At 44.5% G+C, this 19007-nt stretch overlaps 1 protein-coding gene across 3 annotated transcripts in view; it reads left to right on the top strand.

Moving 5' to 3' along the window:
* Positions 1-19007, top strand: part of rab3da (RAB3D, member RAS oncogene family, a) — a 49347-nt gene that overhangs the window by 8582 nt on the left and 21758 nt on the right. For all 3 annotated transcript variants that reach the window (XM_068021185.1, XM_068021183.1, XM_068021184.1), the window contains exon 2: positions 7295-7522. In XM_068021185.1, coding sequence (XP_067877286.1) covers positions 7295-7522 — 228 coding nt within the window. The remainder of the gene's footprint in view (positions 1-7294; positions 7523-19007) is intronic.

Below are 19007 nucleotides of genomic sequence, written 5' to 3'. Positions count from 1 at the left end.
GGTTGGAGGTTTGGGGTGACCAATGGCGGGAATGTGGGGGCAGGGCAATTGGTGGCAGGAGATCACGTGGTGAAACCTCCAGGAATATATCCAACCAGATTTGGATCTCCATAGTGACCAGTGTGTTACAAGTTGCCTGTAGTTGGACTGGGTATAGAGCATAGTGTCATGAATTGCTGTGGGGGAACTGTTTAATGTGACTGTTCATTTAGGAGGATCGGATTGACGTCAATCCAGGTAAGAGAAGCTTTCCTGCCGACTGCTCATCAGTTCCAGTACTGCTTCCCTCAGCCCTGTAACAGGACTGAGACTTGAGTAAAAGAGCTATAAGAAAGACTTGCATTTATATGTGTCTTTCACAACCTCAAGTGCTTTACAGCCAATGTAGTACTATTTTGGTAGTCACTATTGTAATATAGGAAGCACAGCAGCCAATTTGCACACAGCAATGTGATAATGACCAGATGACCTGTTTTTTGGTGTTGGCCGAGGGATAAATATTTGCCCAGGACACTTGTGAGAACTCCCTTGATTTTCTTCCACATGGTGCCCTGGGATCTTTTACATTCACCTGAGAGAGCAGACTCATTTTAAGGTCTCATTCGAAAAACGGCACCTCCAACAGGACAGCACTGCTTCAGTACCTCACTAAATTACAGATGGGTAAATGCAGTGGAGTAGTGACACCCGGCAACCCACTAAGTGCCTGCTTTGATCTGAAAAATAGCTGCGTACAGTTTAGATGTTGATGGGGTCTATAAAATACCCTCAGTTGCCCTGGGACAGGCAATGCAAAAAGTCGCAATGCGCCTGCTCCTAATGTGTGTCTGGTGACACTTTGGAGAAACTGTGCGTATGTGGACAACAGGTTAATTATCTAGGGTTTGCATAAAGGGTGGCAGCTTATGTAAGGCACTAGGGAGGTCTGAGGGCCGGTTGGATTGTTGGGTGAGTTGGGACCCTCAAGAAAGTGGGAATGTAGCTGGGAGGGGGTGGGGAATCAGTGAAATGAAAGGAAGAGTCTATGCCAAGGTGCCATGCCTTGCACAGTTTAAGTGAACCTCCTGATCTGAATGGAATGCATCTTGTGTATCATGTGTGCCTTTGGTTAGAGGTGTGCCACTGGCTCGGTTTAGGTAGGGTTATCTGATGGGATGCCCTGTTGCATCAGTACAATGTGGTGTGATTTTAATCTTGTGACTATGTTAGTGCAGTCAAGTGACCTGGCCATTAACTGGGCTGATCAAAGTGAAAGTAAACAAAGTGTATTGTGTAGAACAAGTAACACGTTTACACAGTAAACATACCAGGCCTTAACTTAACAATTCACTTTGATTGCAGCCTCAAAACAGCAGGTTTCACACTCTGTGACCGCTGGCTTGCTGGGTTCTTTCTGAGGAGCATTTACCAAACACAGAATTTTCCAGCACAGAATGAAGCCTTGATTAATCAGCTGTGGCTGGCAGGCAGCCATAAAGACGGGGCTGAAGTGTGGCGAGTCGAAGAGACTTAGTAGTTGGCAGGAAAAAAGACAGAGGCGCAAGGGGAGAGCCAACTGTGTAACAGCCCCGACAAACAAATTTCTCTGCAGCACCTGTGGAAGAGCCTGTCACTCTAGAATTGGCCTTTATAGCCACTCCAGGTGCTGCCTCACAAACCACTGACCACCTCCAGGCGCTTATCCATTGTCTCTCGAGTTAAGGAGGCCAAAGAAGAGAAGAAGGTTTGGTGGGTAGCACTGTCACCTGTGAGTCAGAGGTCAAGTCCCACTCCAGGAACTTGAGCACGAAATCTAGGCTGACACACCAGTGCTGTACTGAGAGAATGCTGCATTGTCGGCGGTGCCATCTTTCAGATGAGACGTTAAATCGAGGCCCTGTCTGCTCTCCCATGTGAACATAAAAGATTCCGTGGTACTATTTCGAAGAAGAGCAGGGAGCCCTAATAAAATTGAAGTCAATGGGAATCACATGGAAAACGCCGCACTGGCTGGAGTCATACTGAAAATGGTTGTTGGAGGTCAATCATCTCAGCTCCAGGACATCGCTGTAGCAGTTCTTCAGGGTAGTGTCCTCGGTCCAACCATCTTCAGCTGCTTCTTCAATGACTTTTCATAAGGTCAGAAGTAGGGATATTTGATGAATGCACAGTGTTCAGTTCGCAACTAACTCCTCAGATAATGAAGCAATTCATACCCACATGCAGCAAGACCTGGACAACATCCAGGCTTGGGCTGATATGTGATAAGTTACATTCGTGTCACACAAGTGCCAGGCAATGACCATCTCCAACAAGAGTCTGATTATCTTCCCTTGACATTTTACGGCATTACCATTGCTGAAGTCTCCATCAGAGACATCCTGGTGGTTACCCTTGACCAGAAACTTAACTGGTCCAGCCACACACATACTGTGGCTACAAGAGCAGGTCAGAGGCTGGGAATCCTGCGGCAAGTAACTTACCGCCTGACTCCCCAAAGCCTGTCCACCATCTAAAAGGCACAAGTCAGGAGTGTGATGGAATACTCACCACTTGGCTGTATGGGTACAGCTCCAACAGCACTCAAAAAGCTCAACACCACCCAGGACAAAGCAGCCCGCTTGATTGGCACCCCATCCACCACCAACGCACAGTGGCGGCAGTGCGTACCATCCACAAGATGCACTGCAACAATTCGCAAGGCTCCTTCAACAGTACCTTCCAAACTCGCAACTCTGCTACCTCGAAAGCCAAGGGCAGCAGATGCAGGGGAACACCACCACCTGTAAGCTCTACCACCCCCCCCCCCACACCCCCCCCACAAGCCACACAACAACTTGGAACTATATCGCCGTTCTTTCACTGTGACTGGATCAAAATCTTGAAACTCCCTACCTAACAGCACTGTGGGTGTACCTACACCACATGGGCCTGCAGTGGTTCAGTAAGGCAGCTCACCACCACCTTCTCAAGAGCAATTAGGACAATAATGGACAATAAATGCTGGCCTTGTCAGCAATGGCCACCTCCCGTCAATTTTTAAAAAGTTCTCCCCGGTGTTCTGGCTAATATTTATCCCTCATATCAGTAAAAAGCAGACAATTCAGTCATTGTCCCATTGCTGTTTGTGGGAGCTTGCTGGGTGCAAATTGGCTGCCGTGTTTCCTACATTGCAACAGTGACTGTCTTTCAAAAAGCACTTTGGGTCATCCTGAGGTTGTGAAAGGTGCTATATAAATGCAAGTCTTGCTTTTCCCTGGTGGGAAGCGCACAGTTTGTTTTGGGTCTCTGTAGTAATTTGGCTGAAATTGAGACTTTGGCCCAGCTGGGAATGAAGCCATTGTTTCGCTTTCCTGTATTGACATGTGCTGCCTTCCAGCCTCCAAAATGTTGTGTCTAAAACCTGTTACAATTTCCTGCAAATCCCAAATGGAGAGTGCAGCCATTCTGAAGGAATATTTCCAAGTATCGGTCTTTGTTATGAAGCTTCTAGAATGTTCAAGTCCAGTCCTTGTTAAATATTGTTTCTCAAAAAAAAAATCAGATCTTTTGAAACTTGAGCAAACGGCAAAGGAGTTATTGCAGAGTATGTAACAGTGTTGGAGGGGCCGGGGGTAAGGGTTGACCCCTAACTTTTACTTGGCCTCTCTACCTCCTGTGTGACTAAGTGCGCTGACGCAGTGAGATTCTGTGAAATGTATAAACTGGTCTTTATCAGCAAATGTTCTGCTTGAATCAGGATTTCAATGGATTGCAGAGGCCGGGGAGGGGGAACAAGCCAATTGGCAAACCTCCCTTATTGCAGTCCATCCAATCAATCTTCCGCCAAGGCTGTCTGACAAAAGCCGATATGTTGTTTCGAGCAATGAAGCTGATTTCCGCTGTAAGGGGGCACAGCAGATGAGGCAAAGCGTGGTGCAGGGATCATTGGGAAACTTAATGGCCATGAATCAGGGTTTACCGTTTGGGTGTATTGTTTGTTTAAATCAGGAGTGCATTTCCCCTCTTCTCCAAAAAGCAGTGTTTTATTCCTGGGACTCTGCTCTCATGGAAAGAAGACAGGTCTTTGAAATGATGAAGGGGTTTGATAGGATGGGTGTGGAGCAATTGGTTCCAGTTGTGGCCGACCTCAGAGCGAGGGGGCTTTAAATATAGGATGGTCACTTACAGAGTAAATAACGAACTTGGAAGGAATTTATTTGAGCAGAGTGGTGAGAATGTGGAACTCACTCGAGTGGTTGAAGTAGAGAGCATTGGTGCACTTAAGGAGAGGCTTGATGTGTCCAGAGGGATATTTGAGAGGGGTGGATGGCCAGAATAGGAAATGTCATTAGAATCATAAAATCTTAGAATGATATTGCACAGAGGGAGGCCATTCGGCCCATTGTGTCTGTGCTGGCTCTTTGAAAGAACTATCCAATTAGTCACACTCCCCCTGCTTTGTCCCCATAGCCCTACATTTTTTTTTTCTTTCCAAGTATTTATCTAATTTTCTTTTGCAAGTTACTATTGAATCTGTTTCCACCACCCTTTTCAGGCAGTGCATTCCAAATCATAACAGCTCCTGATGTTAATAAAAAGCCTTCCTTGTGTTGCCTCAGGTTCTTTTGCCAATTACCTTAAATCTGTGACCACTGGTTACCAATCCTACTGCCAGTGGAACTGTTTTCTCCTCGTTTTACTTAAAGATTAAATCTCTCCTTAGCCCTCTCTGGTATAAGAAGAAACGCCCCAGTTTCTCCAGTCTCTTCAGTAACTGAAGTCTTTCATCCATGGAACCATTCCAGTAAATCTCCTTTGCACCTCCACTGAGGCCTTGATAACCTTCCAAAAGTGCGGTGTCCAGAATTAGCCACAATCCTCCAATTAGAGCAGGAGGAAGCTTGTGTAGAGCATAAGTCATTGGCAGAGAAGAGTTGTGCCAAACGGCCAATCCTGTATTGTAGATTCTATGTAATGCTTTGTAAGTTATGCATCCCAGAGACTAACAACTTCCACCCTGCCCCGACCTAATATTTGATCTTGGAGACTCTCACTTGTGGGTTATGTAATATGAATGGATCACTTTATGCTTGGCATTGGGTATAGTATTTGACCCAAGCAATGGAGCTGTTCAGCTCCTGTGCTCGCAGCCTGAATGTTGAGCGCGATTGCAAAGATAACATTGTGAAATTGCTGAGAATAGAAACCAGGAGCTGCAGGATTTCATGTTTGTTCATGTATGCACAGGTTCAGTAAGTCCGCAGTCTCAACCACAAAGTTTGCCCTTTTCTTTCACTACAGTAAATCCAAAAATCAGACAGCAAGGTTGGCACGTCCGCAATTTGAATAGAGTCCCTGGTATTTTGCCCATTGTACAACATCTTTATTTTGCTTGGTATATTGAAAACTGGCCCCTTGCCAACTTGGTTGCTGCATTTTTTCGCCTGGTGGCAGAGAGAGTTGTGCTGGCCAGGAAACCCCTGGCTTCAAGGCTTGTCTGCATTGTTATCTGAACTCAGCTGCAGTAGGGGCACCATGTTTGGCCTTAGCACTCTTAAAAGAGAAAATAACTTGCATTTCTGTAGCAACATTCGAGACATCCCAAATCGCTTGACAGCCAGTAAAGTACTTTTGAAGGGTAACCACTGTTGTAATGTAGGGAACCCGGCAGGCAATTTTGCACACAGCAAGCTCCCACAACAACAATGTGATAATGACCAGATTATCCGTTTTTTTAGTGATGTTGGGGAGATATAAAACTCCGAGGAGAACTCCCCCACACTTCTTCAAAATTCACAGGATTTTTTTTTATGCCCACCTGAGAGGGAAAACGGGGCCTTGGCTTAATGTCTCAAGCGAAAGTCGGCGTCTCCGACAGTGAGGCACTCCCTCAGTACTGCACTAGGTTTTGTCCTTGAACCCACAACCTTCTGACTCAGCCGAGAGAGCTACCCACTGAGAGACGGCCTAAATCTTAATACCCATGTAGGTGTGTGCACAGTTTATATCCCTGCTCGGGACCGTTGGGGAGTCACTTGAAGGGAACTATCCTGATTAAAGGACTGGAAGCGATGGAACCCAAAGTATTCCTGAAGCTATAATGTTATTTTTCATTTAATGGAATCCTTTAAACAAATTTAGTGTTCGTTTGTGCTGAGGTGTGATTTGAAACGGAGAACATGAAAACAAAAGAACTGTTGGAGTTGAGTTATTCTGTGTAGACTTTGTGCAGGTTTGGGACAAGCCACTCAGGCCTCATGGCAATGCCACCTTGACCAGCCTCCTTAAATGGGAACTAAGGTTGCCAACTCTGGACGTATCCCTGGAGGTTTCATCACATGACCTGTTATCGCCAATGGCCCTACCTTCACACTCCCATCATTGGTCACCCATCATTTCCATCCTCATGCCCCGCCCTCCTGCACCAATTGGAAAGTGAACGGACTCTTTCATACTAAATTGGATGAATCTCAACTGTTCAAGAGCCATTTTGCTATTGCCAATATTTTTATGTCAAATAAATAAACGTGCTCAAAGTAAGTGAAACAAAACATAACTTTTTTTTTAATGCCTCCATGATTTTTCTCCTGGTTTTCTCAGAGCAGTGCCCAGGAGACTCCAGGGCAATCCTGGAGGGTTAGCAGCCTTGGTGGGAACTAGGGCTGAATGGACCATATTCTCATATAAAGCCAGATAGGATTGAAATGCAATAATAACATTAGGGAGAAAGGAATACTTTTTTTTAAATTTTAGAGATACAGCACTGAAACAGGCCCTTCGGCCCACTGAGTCTGTGCTGACCATTGGCCACCAATTTATACTAATCCTACATTAATCCCATATTCCTACCACATCCTCACAATTCCCCTACCACCTATCTACACTAGGGGCAATTTACAATGGCCAATTTACTTATCAACCTCTAAGTCTTTGGCTGTGGGAGGAAACCAGAGCACCCGGCGAAAACCCACACTGTCACAGGGAGAACTTGCAAACTCCGCACAGGCAGTACCCAGAATCGAACCCGGGTCGCTGGAGCTGTGAGGCTGCGGTGCTAACCACTGCGCCACTGTGCCAATCAGGTTACATTGAAAAGGAGTGGGAGGAAGCTCATGTGGGACATAAACACTGGCATGGACCAGTTGGACTGAATGGCCTGTTTCTGTGCTGTAAGTTCTATGTAATTAAATTGTGATGTAGAAGGTTATGATTTCAGTGTTCAGGCCTTCTCTAGGCTTGGAGTGCAGAACACGCCCAACTTGCAAGGAAAGACGACCAGCCGTGTCACAAATTCTAGTTAAAACCCTCCGCCTCTTGTCTTTCTCTCCGGTAGATGGCCTCAGCGAATGAGTCCAAACAGGTGCAGAAAGATGCTGCAGACCAGAACTTTGACTACATGTTCAAGCTGCTGATCATCGGCAACAGCAGTGTTGGCAAGACCTCGTTTCTCTTTCGATATGCAGATGACTCCTTCACATCTGCCTTCGTCAGCACAGTGGGCATTGACTTCAAGGTGAAAACCGTCTACCGAAATGAGAAGAGGGTGAAGCTGCAGATATGGGTATGTGTTTTATAAATTCGTTTCCTTTTAAGTGCAATTCTGTATCTTTTTTATATCAATTTTTTTCAATTTCCCTCCTAGAAATTTGCATTTAGGAGAACTCCCCTGCTCCTCTTCAACTAGTGCCCGTGGGATCTTTTACATCCGATGGGAGTTTAATGTCATATCTGAAAGGTGACACCTCCAACAGTGCAGCACTCCCTCAGCACTGCACTGGCTGGGTCAGCCTAGGTTTCGTGCTCGAGTCTTGAGGAGTGGGGCTTGAACATTCGACCTTCCGACCTGGGATACAGTGTATAGTGGTTATGTAACTGGACTAGTAATCCAGAGGCCTGGACTAATAACTCCGAGCCATGAGTTCAAATCCCACCACAGCAGCTGGAGAGATAATATTCAGTTAATTAAATAAATCTGAAATATAAAGCCAGTGTCAGTAATGGTGACTATGAAACTACCAGATTGTTGTTTTAAAAACCCATCTGCTTCACTCATGTTCTTTAGGGAAGGAAATCTTACCCGGTCATCCTTACCCGGTCTGGTCTTTGTGTGACTCCAAGCCCACAGCAATGTGGCTGACTCTCAACTGCCCTCTGAAATGGCCTTGAAAACCATTCAGCTGTACTCAAGCAGGAGGCTCGTCATCTTCTCGAGGGCAATAAATGTTAGCCTTAACCAGCGATGCTGTGAATAAATTAGAAAAGGACTCGAATGCAATTGAGAGAAAAAGGGGGAAAAATAGAGGTTGAGGAGAAAGTATAGTCTCAAAGGCTTGAGGGGACTTTTTGTTGAAAGTAGGCGGTAGATAGTAAGGTAGAGTGGTTTCCATTGAGTTCCAGAGCATGGGGTCATCGTGGCTATAAGATATTGAGCCCATGATGGTACTGCATTGCTATAAGTCTCCCCAGACCCGTGTAGAATGGGGTAAATTCACCACTGACTATCAAAAATTCAGTGCGCAGTCAAGTTATTGTATGGCTGTAATTGTTTCTAAGATATAGTCCTGGTTTGATTGCTGGCTGGGCTGGAGGAAAAATACAGGTACGAATTAGGAGCAGAAGTAGGCCATTCGGCCCCTCTAGCCTGCTCCTCCATTCAATAAGATCTGTTTGTGTCTCGAATTCCACACTCCCATCTACCCCTGATTATTGATTCTCCTGCCTAACAAGAATCTATCTACCTCCACCTTTAAAAATATTCAGTGTCCCCACCTCGACCACCTTCTGAGGCAAAGAGTTCCAAAGTCTCTCAATCCTCTGAGAGAGAAAAAAAATTCTCCGCATCTCTGTCCTAAAAAGGGTGACTTCTAATTCTATAAAACAGTGCCCCTCCTGTTTCTGGACTCAGCCACAAGAGGAAACATCCTTTCCACATTCACCTTGTCAAGACCGTTCAGGATCTTATAAACTTCAATCTAGTCTCCCCTCATTCTTCTAAACTCCAGTGAAAACAAGCCCAGTCTGTAAAGCCTTTCCTCATAAGACAACACGCTAATTTCAGGTATCAGACTAGTAAACCTCCTCTGAACCGCCTGCAGTGCATTTAGATCCTTCCTTAAATAAGGAGACCAATACTGTACACAGTATTCGAGGTCTGGTCTCACCAATGCCCTGTATAACTGAAGTATAGTTGTTTGACTTTCCTGTTAGACGGTTTCCTCACCTGATTATCCTGCTGGCCTCATTGTGCTCCTTGAGTAATGAACTGTAATGTTTAGTGGTTGCTATGATCCTGCAGTTCGTTGAGGGTTTAATTGTAGCCATGTGACTGTGAGAGGCATTCAGGTGTTTCAGATATTGACAAGCTGTTGTTGCTGGAATCCAGGAAGCAACATCAGAATGTGCGGAGGCCCCGTCGATCCACCCAAAAAATAAACTGGTTATTGTCCATGCTGTTGGGCAGGTGTGTGAAGTCCGGGGCTGACTCACTTGTTAAACACTCACTGTGTGCAGAGAGGGTGTAAGAAGGAGCTGTCTCCTGCGTGGGACTGGATATGCGCAGTTCCCGAAGCAAGAATTGTGCTTCTGGGTCAAGGGGAATGAGATTAAATTTTAAATGAAGCTGCTCTGTTTTTCTGATCCGTGACGCTCCTGTTCACTGACTGTGCCGATGAGGCAATTACTTTGGCTCTGTGCCCAGTTGTCATTGGCAATAGTGCTTTACAAATAAAGGGGCAGTGTTCGCAAGATGTAGTTCCTATGTTAAATACCAGCGCTGATGCAGCAAGAGAACATGATCAAAGATGTCTTAAAGGCTGCGGCATGTCCTGCAATTGGCGTACACGTCTTCGAATGGGAACATCTGGATCTCCAGGAAAGTGTGCGGATTGCCATTCCTACTAGAATGTACAGCAGGTCTCGTGCAGATATCCCTATTGTAGCTTTTGTAAAGTACTAACAAGAGATTCACCAGCTCCTATGGATAGGCAAACACATTTAAACTTGTTGATGTTTGAGGAAAGAACTTTGAGAGAACAGATTCAAAATGCTGAGAGGGGTAGGCAGTGTAGATGTATAAAGGGCTTGTACAACGTAAACCATGGTTGTAGAAGAGGCGGACATGGGTACAGAATTAGTAGGGAAGAAACAAGGTTTGAATTAGTAGAATTAATACACAGGGTGTAGGGTGTCGAATGAACTCCCACTGAAAGATGTTACTGCACTGCTGGTGAACTGGTTTAAAACTTCATTGGGTAAACATCTGGTTGAGAATGAGCTTGAAGGGTAAGTTCAAGGTAGCGTGCGATTTCTGAGATTTATCCTGGTGTTTTGGTGATTGAATTCCTTAACTCTACACATTTTCTTCCTTTGAAAACTGCAAATAAATGGCCTTGGTTGTAGGGATGAACATAGTGAGTTAGTGGGACCCAGATGATCAATTGTTGTATGCAACAACATTGTGCATTTGGTGCTGGCACTATGGAAGTGCCCTCTCTGGGATATATTTGGTCACTTTTGTACAGTTAGATTGATATCTGAGTTTGATCTGGAAGTTGGGGAAAATTTTCAGATCTTTGGACTTCTGATGTGTTGGAAGGGTCGGTTTAATGGGCTGAATTATCTATTCCAATTTCATACCTGTGTTATCTTTTGACTGCACTAAACTGATCGCTGAAATGTTGGCTACCATGTAAATGAGCAGTGACAGCTGCATGCCCTCAATGTTTAATGACCTAAAACTGATCTTATCAGTTGCTTTTATTATTATAATGCACTGAGACCAAAGCAGTTTACTGGTTTCAAAATTGCTGGAGCTCTCCAAGCATAAATACAATTGAAGGGACCATTGGAAGCATTTTGAGAATGTCAAGAACGTCACTGGAAGTTTTGATCGCGACAGTGCTGCCTGTAAGAGATGCAATATCTTCCACCCCCTGCACCCCACCCCCACACCACCTCGCCAAACACAAACAGTGAGGGAGCAACATCTGAGAGTAAGTCATCCAATGCCACTTTTGCTGAGCTCCAAGTTCCGAATGTGGAAAGATGGGGATTGGGTCCATTGCCTGCATATGTAGCTGGGGTATGGTGAATGGGGGCCGAAAGGGAAAAGTAGCTGACATATCAAAGGGGTTAAGATTTATAATAACGGTATTGCTGTATTGAAAGACTTTGTTTTTGCTTTACGAGTAGAGTCCCAATATTCTTTCTCCACCAGTCTATTTGGTTGGGTAGTGGGTGATCTATTCTCAAACCAGTGCCTGCAAACCAGCCAGGCAGTGAGCTGTGGACAACCCATCCATTGGCTCAATTTCCCCTTCTCCAGCCCACTGTGGATTGAGTGAGGAATGGTGAAGGGAGCTGAGATCAAGATCTTGCAGTATTGGGCTCACATTCCCTATATTGTATATTGATGGCTTCTCTTAAAGTTAGTCCTGACCATATTGACAGGTTAGTCTTGCACTGTTGGACCATCCCTTCCAGTTGATTCCACTCACTCATGTCACCCTCCTGCGTTGGTGAGCTGCACCTTTCCATTCAGTGGGTAGTACTCTCCTGAGTCAGAAGGTTGTGGGTTCAACTCCCACTCCAGAGACTTGAGCACAAAATGTGGGCCGACTCTCCAGTGCAGTACTGAGGGGGCACTGCACTGTCAGAAATGAAGTCTTTCAGACGTTAATCCGAGGCTCCAACTGCTCTGTTGTGTGGATGTGAAAGATCCCGTAGAACTATTTCAAAGAATTTCAGGGGATCCCTGGTGTCTTGGTCAATATTAATCCCTCAAACAACACCACTAAAACAGATTATCTGGTCATTTTCTCATGCTGTTTGCGGGAGCTTGCAGTGCGCAAGTTAGCTGCCGCGCTTCCTAAATTACAACAGACTACAAATGTACTTCATTGGCTGTAAAGCACTTTGGTCTTGAGGTTGTGAAAGGTGCTATAGAAATGCAGGCCATTCTTTGTTCTGCTGTACCCCTCTTGTGGCACCCCACTTGCCAAACTACCAGTTTCATTTTGCTTTAAAAATTCTGTTGGTGTGAAACCAGCTCTGAGGTTGCCTGGTAACTGAATAGATATGAGGTTTAAAACACACGCTGTGCTTGATGGAGCAGGTTTCAAGCTTCTCCTGCAGTCACGGACTAGCCACACAGGTCAGTGGGCTATAGCTGAAAGGTCAGGATTGGCCCAATGATTTCTAGGATCCTGCATTTAGAGTATAAACAATAGCTGTATATGTAAACTCAGTAAGTGTTAAGGGATGTTACTAAAACCATTTAACAAGCACTGATTTTCTCCTCTGGTATGCACATTCGAAAGGACATCTAAGGCTTATGTTGTAGTAACCCATAATTTGAGGTTTCAAACTTTAAACGGCTTTAGTACTTAAATACGATCTGACCAGTAATTAAAACGTCATTACCACCAGCAAAGCCCCAACGTTAACTTAACTCACCCAGCATACGATTATGATTGGACATATTCCTGGAGCTTTCATCACATGACCACTAGCTGCCAATGGCCCTGCCCCCCCCTTGACTGCCTAACATGTCCATCCTCGCGTTGCCCTACTGTCCCACAAAGAGAGAACGCATACTCTTCATTATCTGATTGGATGATTCTTGACTGTCAGTCAAACAGCCCTTTTCCCCCAGTACAGTATTTTTCTAATTAGTAAGCAAAAAGTGATCACAGAAGGTTTAAAAAGAAACACTTTTTTTTCAATGCCCCTGTGGCTTTTCTCCTGGGTTTTCTCCTAGGAGATTAATTCCTGGAGACTCCTGGGGTAATCCTGGAAAGTCGGCAACCCTAGTCTGGTAGCAACAGTGCTGAATCGAGTTGAATGCCAGCCTTACTAGGCCCGATTAACCCCACCATTGACTTACTGGGTCTTGTTTGGATGAATACCTTTGTACACTCTGACTTGCCGTATACGTGACCGCTGATGTCATTGTATGCAAATAAAGCTTTTTGCTATTTTGATGCACCATGTGGAACATGGTGTCGGACTTGTTGCTGGGATTGGAGAGGATTTTGATAGCCTTTGGATTGAGGCATGTCAGCTGTAGGACAGCCAGCAGATGTGCAAAATATCAGAGGATAATTATGGCCCATGGAGTTCCAACAGGGAAAGTTTTTAGTGCAATTTTGAGCTGAAGTTTGACCTATTAAGAAGTCACAGAAGCCCTCCCTGACGCATGTATGCATTTTGCACGGGAACTAGGTCATAAAATTTCTGTCTGCAACTTTGCACAGAACATTGACAACCGGGTAACTCATTTTGGCTTCGAATTTTCCAGTACCTACTCCTATGGACATGAAAGGAACTTTGACAAGGAATTGGTAATTCTTCCATTCTCAGTGGCAGAATTATAAGATTGCTACAGGGTTGGACAAGAAACCTGAACAGATAAGAGTAGTATCTCTGTTATCAGTGATGGGGAAGGGGTGTTACAAGCTGTATTGCAACATTGATCTCACTGAGAAGAAAAGATAGACTTGAGATTTTGGATGCCTTGAAAGACCCACTTTGAACCCTCTACTAATGTCATTTATGAATGCTATGTGTTTAACACTAGAGCTCAGGAAGAGAGAGAGAATGTTGATCAGTATGTGACTGTACTGAGAAATTTAACTGGGCAACTGAAGGATGATCTCATCAGAGATAGGATTGTCTTAGGAACAAGAGATCCCACGATGAGAGCATGTCCGCTTAGAGAAGAGAAGCTCACTCTCAAGAAAGCTATTGGCATCTGCAGAAGCTATGGGGTGGCTAATCAACTTCTGAAGAGTATTGATGGGCGAACTGATGAGTCTGTGCGCTGCACAGAGGCAGCCCAAGCTACTGGATGTAAATACTGTGGAGGACACCACAAGAAGGAAAAGGAAGCAGGTCCAGCGTGGGGAAAGCAGTGCTGTAACTGAAAGAAGCTGAACCACTTAGCACACAAGTGTTTTGCTAGGGAGAAGAAAAGCAAGCCTGTAAAGATGTGTACTGAAGAGATGTCTGACTTTGATTCTGATGAATCACACTCTACCATAGAACGTGTTTCCGCTGTCGAGTCTTGAGGTAGAAAGTGGTTTGTGACTATTGGAATGATGACTGCAGAAGGAGAGCACCAAGCTGGTGTGAACTTCACAGACTTGTGTGAAATTGCTCAGGATGGCAACCCGAATATGAAGCTGTTGAAGATAAAGTTGAAGCTCTATGATGGAACGATGCTCACCCAGAGAGGTGAGAGTCCAATGCAATGGGAAGAAAAAAGAACTTCAGTTCCAGATAGTGGACACTAAGCAAACTCTCCTCATCTTGGCTGAAACAGGTCAAAAGCTTCAACTGGTAACGCTCCACGTACCAGAAGAGATTTGCATTGTTTCACGTGACACCAAGCCATTGACTGCTGAACAGATCCTGACATTAGAAAGATGTTTTCGTCGGTCTTGGATGCCTTCCTGGTGACTATCACCTTGCAGTAGATGAGATTGTGAGGCCATCTCTACATCTTCTGAGGAGAGTTCCAGCTGCCCTCAAGTCAAGCCTGAAAAGATTGGAGTAATCAAGAAAGTGAAGATTCCTACAGACGGGATTAGCAGCATGGTAGTTGTGAAAAAAACCTGGAAAGCTGAGTGTTGAGATCCAAAGGACCTCAATAAAGCTTTGAAGAGATCTTACTACCCTATACCAATCATTGAAGAGATTCTGCCTCAACTTTCCAAGGTAAAGGTCATTACTACCCTAGATGCTAAGGATGGATACTGGCAAGTGAAGTTGGATGAAAGTACCAGCTTTCAGATTACTTTCTGGATGCCATTTGGGACATACGGATGGTTGCATATGGCATTTGTTATTTCTACTGCTGTGGAAGAGTACCAACAGAGATAGCATGAGATAGTCAATGGTTCACCAAGAGTGGAAGCGATTGTGGATGATGATCTAGTCTATGGATGTGGAGATATTACAGAAGACGCCATCGTGGACCATGATCGGAATCTAGTGAGACTGCGAGAGAGAGCTCGCCAGATGAACCTGAAGCTGAACAGGAAAAAGTTGCAGCTGAAGATGACTGAAGTCAAGTATATGGGTCATGTACTGACAGCTAAAGGACTTCACCCTGATCCTGATAAGGTGCTGCTAGTTGTAGCAGAGATGCAGCAACCAACAGATATGAAGGCAGTTCAACGATTTATTGTATTTGTGAACTGCCTAGCAAAGGTCTAGCCCAATCTGTCATCAGAGTGTGAACCTCTGCACATGTTCACTGTAAAGGATGTTCAATAGTATTCAGGCACAGAACAAGAAGCAGAATTCACTCACATCAAACAACTAGTGACACCACCAGTACTGAGGTACTATGATGCCAATGATGAAATTACCCTGCAGTGTGATGCCAGTGAAATAGGACTTGGAGCAGCCCTCATGCAGCAAGGCCAACCAGTTGCGTTAGCAACCAGAGTGTTAACACAGACGCCTTTTGAAAGTACATGTACACCACATCAACAGCATTGCCCTCATCAACCCTCTCTGTTACCTCCTCAAAAAAACTCCAGCAAGTTAGTTACACATGATTTTCCCTTAAGAAATCCATGCTGGCTTTCTTTAATTATTGCCTGGCTATTGTCTTTACTTGTGAGCATTTCAACCAATACCTATTGGGAAAGAGGAAGTGATAGTAGAGTCTGATCACAAGCCACTTCAAAGCATCTTTCTCAAACGGCTTCTGTCTGCTTCAAAGCATTTGCAAAGGATGTTACTTCACTTGGAAGTGAGGTACAAGAAAGGGAAGCAGATTTACATTGCTGACATGCTGTTGGGAGCTGCATTCTCTTTGAAGAAAGTTGATGACGCTGGTACAGAGTGCGAAATCTTCCAGATCCAACGAGGAGCAACAGCACATCAAATATGACAGACCAATGTAAAATGAAAACAAGAAATGCTGGATCCACTAGCAGGTCCCTTTGCTAGTTCCGAAGAAGGGTCACTGACCCGAAACGTTGACTCTGCTTCTCTTCCCACAGATGCTGCCAGACCTGCTGAGTGGTTCCAGCATTTCTTGTTCTTATTTCAGATTTCCAGCATCCGCAGTACTTTGCTTTTATTATTATGACAGACCAATGTCTTGCCCTGATCAAGCAACTCTGCAGCAAGATGCAGCTCTTCAAGTGCTACAGGAAATTGCAGAATTTAACTTTCAAACAAAGCAACTGTCATGTATATGGAGTCATTTGCAAACTGTTTAAATGCAAATTTTTTCTGAAAAGGTGGGGTGTTTGGATAAATACCTTTTGTACATTCTGGCTTGTCGTGCATATGTGACCTCTGATGTCAATACATGCAAGTAAAAGTTTTTGCCATTTTGATGCACCACTTGGACCAGGTCTGATCTGTCTCTGCCCTTCAGGTTAAGTTAAAATTGGGGCTCAGGATTGTGTTTCCTATCTCGGGAAGGATAGACTAGGTTTGGTAGGAATCTGGCAGCAACTCAGTCCCGAAGATACCAGGAATGCAGGGGCTGGAGACTCAGTAAAGCCTGGTTCTCGTCCCTGTAGGCCAGTAGGTTAAAGAATTTTCTAATTGAGATGTTTTAAAAATAATGAAGGGAATTGACTGAGTGGATAATGAATGAATCTTCCATCCAAGAGGGGAGCCCAGAACAAGTTAAAAATTAAATCCAGGAAAAATGTCTTCTCAGAAAGTGTTCAATCATGAGCTAATTGAATGGTGGAACAGGTTCGAGTGGCTGAATAGCCTCCTACTGTTCCTAAATTTCCTAGAATATTGAACACGCTGTTCCAAAGTCCACAGATACCAAATCAATTAATGTGTTTTAAAGGGAGACAGATGCAGACTTGGGGAAGTAAGGATATGGAGGAAGGACAGAGAATTGAGATTAAAATCTGCCACAGCTAACAAAGTGGTGTTGCCACATCAATTCTGGTCTGAACTTTCTGCTCCAGTATCTGTTACAAACAGATTTGTCAGTTTCTCGGGTACTCCAGCCCACCTTAAAAGGTGCAGTGTTGTCAGAAATCCATTATTCTAAGCGTGCCCTGATAGAGCAAAGTGGTGCAGTAATCCTCACAAGTGATATTCTAAACGTTTGTTCCCCCCTGCCGCTCCAACTACCCTTTTCTGCTGAAGGCTGGGTAGCTCTGATTATCCTGCGATGTATCAGCTTTAGCATTGGCCTTCACGTGTGAGGCTAGGCAGTGTGTATTGACAGACCATTTAACCATTGGGGTCATCACTGGCGACTCCAATCTCACCCTTGTTTGTAGCCCATGTGTGCAGTTTCTAGTGGACCCCACCCGCACCTCCCTAACGATCCCCTATTGACTCTCTCCGGTTGCCCTGGCCATGTTCGATTGAATTGGAATGGATCGGAGATCGCACCAGGGTCGTCGGGTCGGTGTGACCCAGCACCACAGTGGCAGTACCTATCACCAGAGCCATTTTCATAAGCGCCTGTCCCATTGTCTGTCTGAGATGACTGCCCCATTCATTAGGAACATTGGCTGTGTTGCTGATTTCAGTTGAGAGCGTGGATGCTTTGAGCTGAAGGGAATGTGTTGCTCACCACAGGCATGTCATCATCCTGCAGTACCAGCTTTGAATGGAGCCAAACCGGTTTTGTCACTAGGCAATGCTTTGAATTGGGGAACTGCTTTGAATTAGGGAAATACCTTCTTTATAAAAGGCCTAAAGGAGCAGCTTTAAAGAACCTTGCCCAAGACAAGCCCTGAATATAGGATGACTTAGGCCTTCACAGATCACATTGCTGCAGAGGGCTTTGCAAGTAACAGGGAACCTAATCTGTCCAAAGCATTGTAACTTGCATGTTCCTGCCATATTTAAGTGTCCCCTGTGTTTAACAAATGGAATTCACTATTGGAAAAGAGGACAGAATGGAATAATTGGAAGAATGGACAGTATCAGTAATTCTGATGCTGGTGCACTGCTCCAATTGTTCCCGTTTACCCCTCACTAGTTTATACATGATCAGTGCTGATAAGGAACTGTCCAAACCCTGCCTACTCCAATTCATATGAGACCATGATAATTACGGAAGTAAAGGAACATCTATAAATTTTCATCTTGCCTTATTACAATAACTTGCATTTATGTAGCATCTTTTAACGTAGTTTGTTGAGAGTGTGCTGTGTGCACATTGGCTGCTGCATTTCCCGACATTGCAGCAAGTGATTGCACTTTTTAAATATACAAGTACTTAATTGTCTGTGAAGTGCTTTGCGACATCCTAAAGTTGAAAAAGGCGATACAAATGCAACTTTTTTTTAAAAGTAGAAGAATTTATCATACGGAATGGTCATTGAATGAAAGAAAAATCAGTAGAATGGAGAGGTCTTCGCAAGCGCAGCCCTATCTCTGGGATTGAATGGCTCCATTCCAGAGATAGAGTGGTTTCTCTGCTGCTATGAATGCTGGGTCATTAAGGCTCCATTCCACTGAAATTCTTTTACAATTCATACCACTTTGAAAACAAGGACACCAATAGTCACATGGACAAATGTGTGTTAATGATGGATTTCTTAAGGGAAAATCATGTTTAACTAACTTGCTGGAGTTTTTTGAGGAGGTAACAGAGAGGATTGATGAGGGCAATGCTGTTGATTTGGTGTACATGGACTTTCAAAAGGCGTTTGATACAGTGCCACACAACAGACTTGTGAGCAAACTTGTAGCTCGTGGAATAAAAGGGACGGTAGCAACATGGATACGGAATTGGCTGAGTGACAGGAAAGAAAGAGTAGTGGTTAATGGATGCTTTTTGGGCTAGAGGAAGGTTTGTAGTGGAGTTCCCCAGGGATCAGTGTTTGGGACCCTTGCTTTTCCTGATATATATTAATGACCTAGACCTTGGTGTACAGGGGACAATTTCAAAGTTTGCAGATGATACAAAACTTGGAAGCATTGTGAACTGTGAGGAGGATAGTGTAGAACTTCAAAAGGACATAGACAAGTTGGTGGAATGGGCAGACAGGTGGCAGATGAAGTTCAATGCAGAGAAATGTGAAGTGATTCATTTTGGT

The sequence above is a fragment of the Heterodontus francisci genome, chromosome 43 (assembly GCF_036365525.1).
Source record: "Heterodontus francisci isolate sHetFra1 chromosome 43, sHetFra1.hap1, whole genome shotgun sequence".
Classification (NCBI taxonomy): Eukaryota; Metazoa; Chordata; class Chondrichthyes; order Heterodontiformes; family Heterodontidae; genus Heterodontus; species Heterodontus francisci.
The sequence above is the reverse complement of the archived record's forward strand: the minus strand, read 5'-3'. Positions and strand labels throughout refer to the sequence as shown.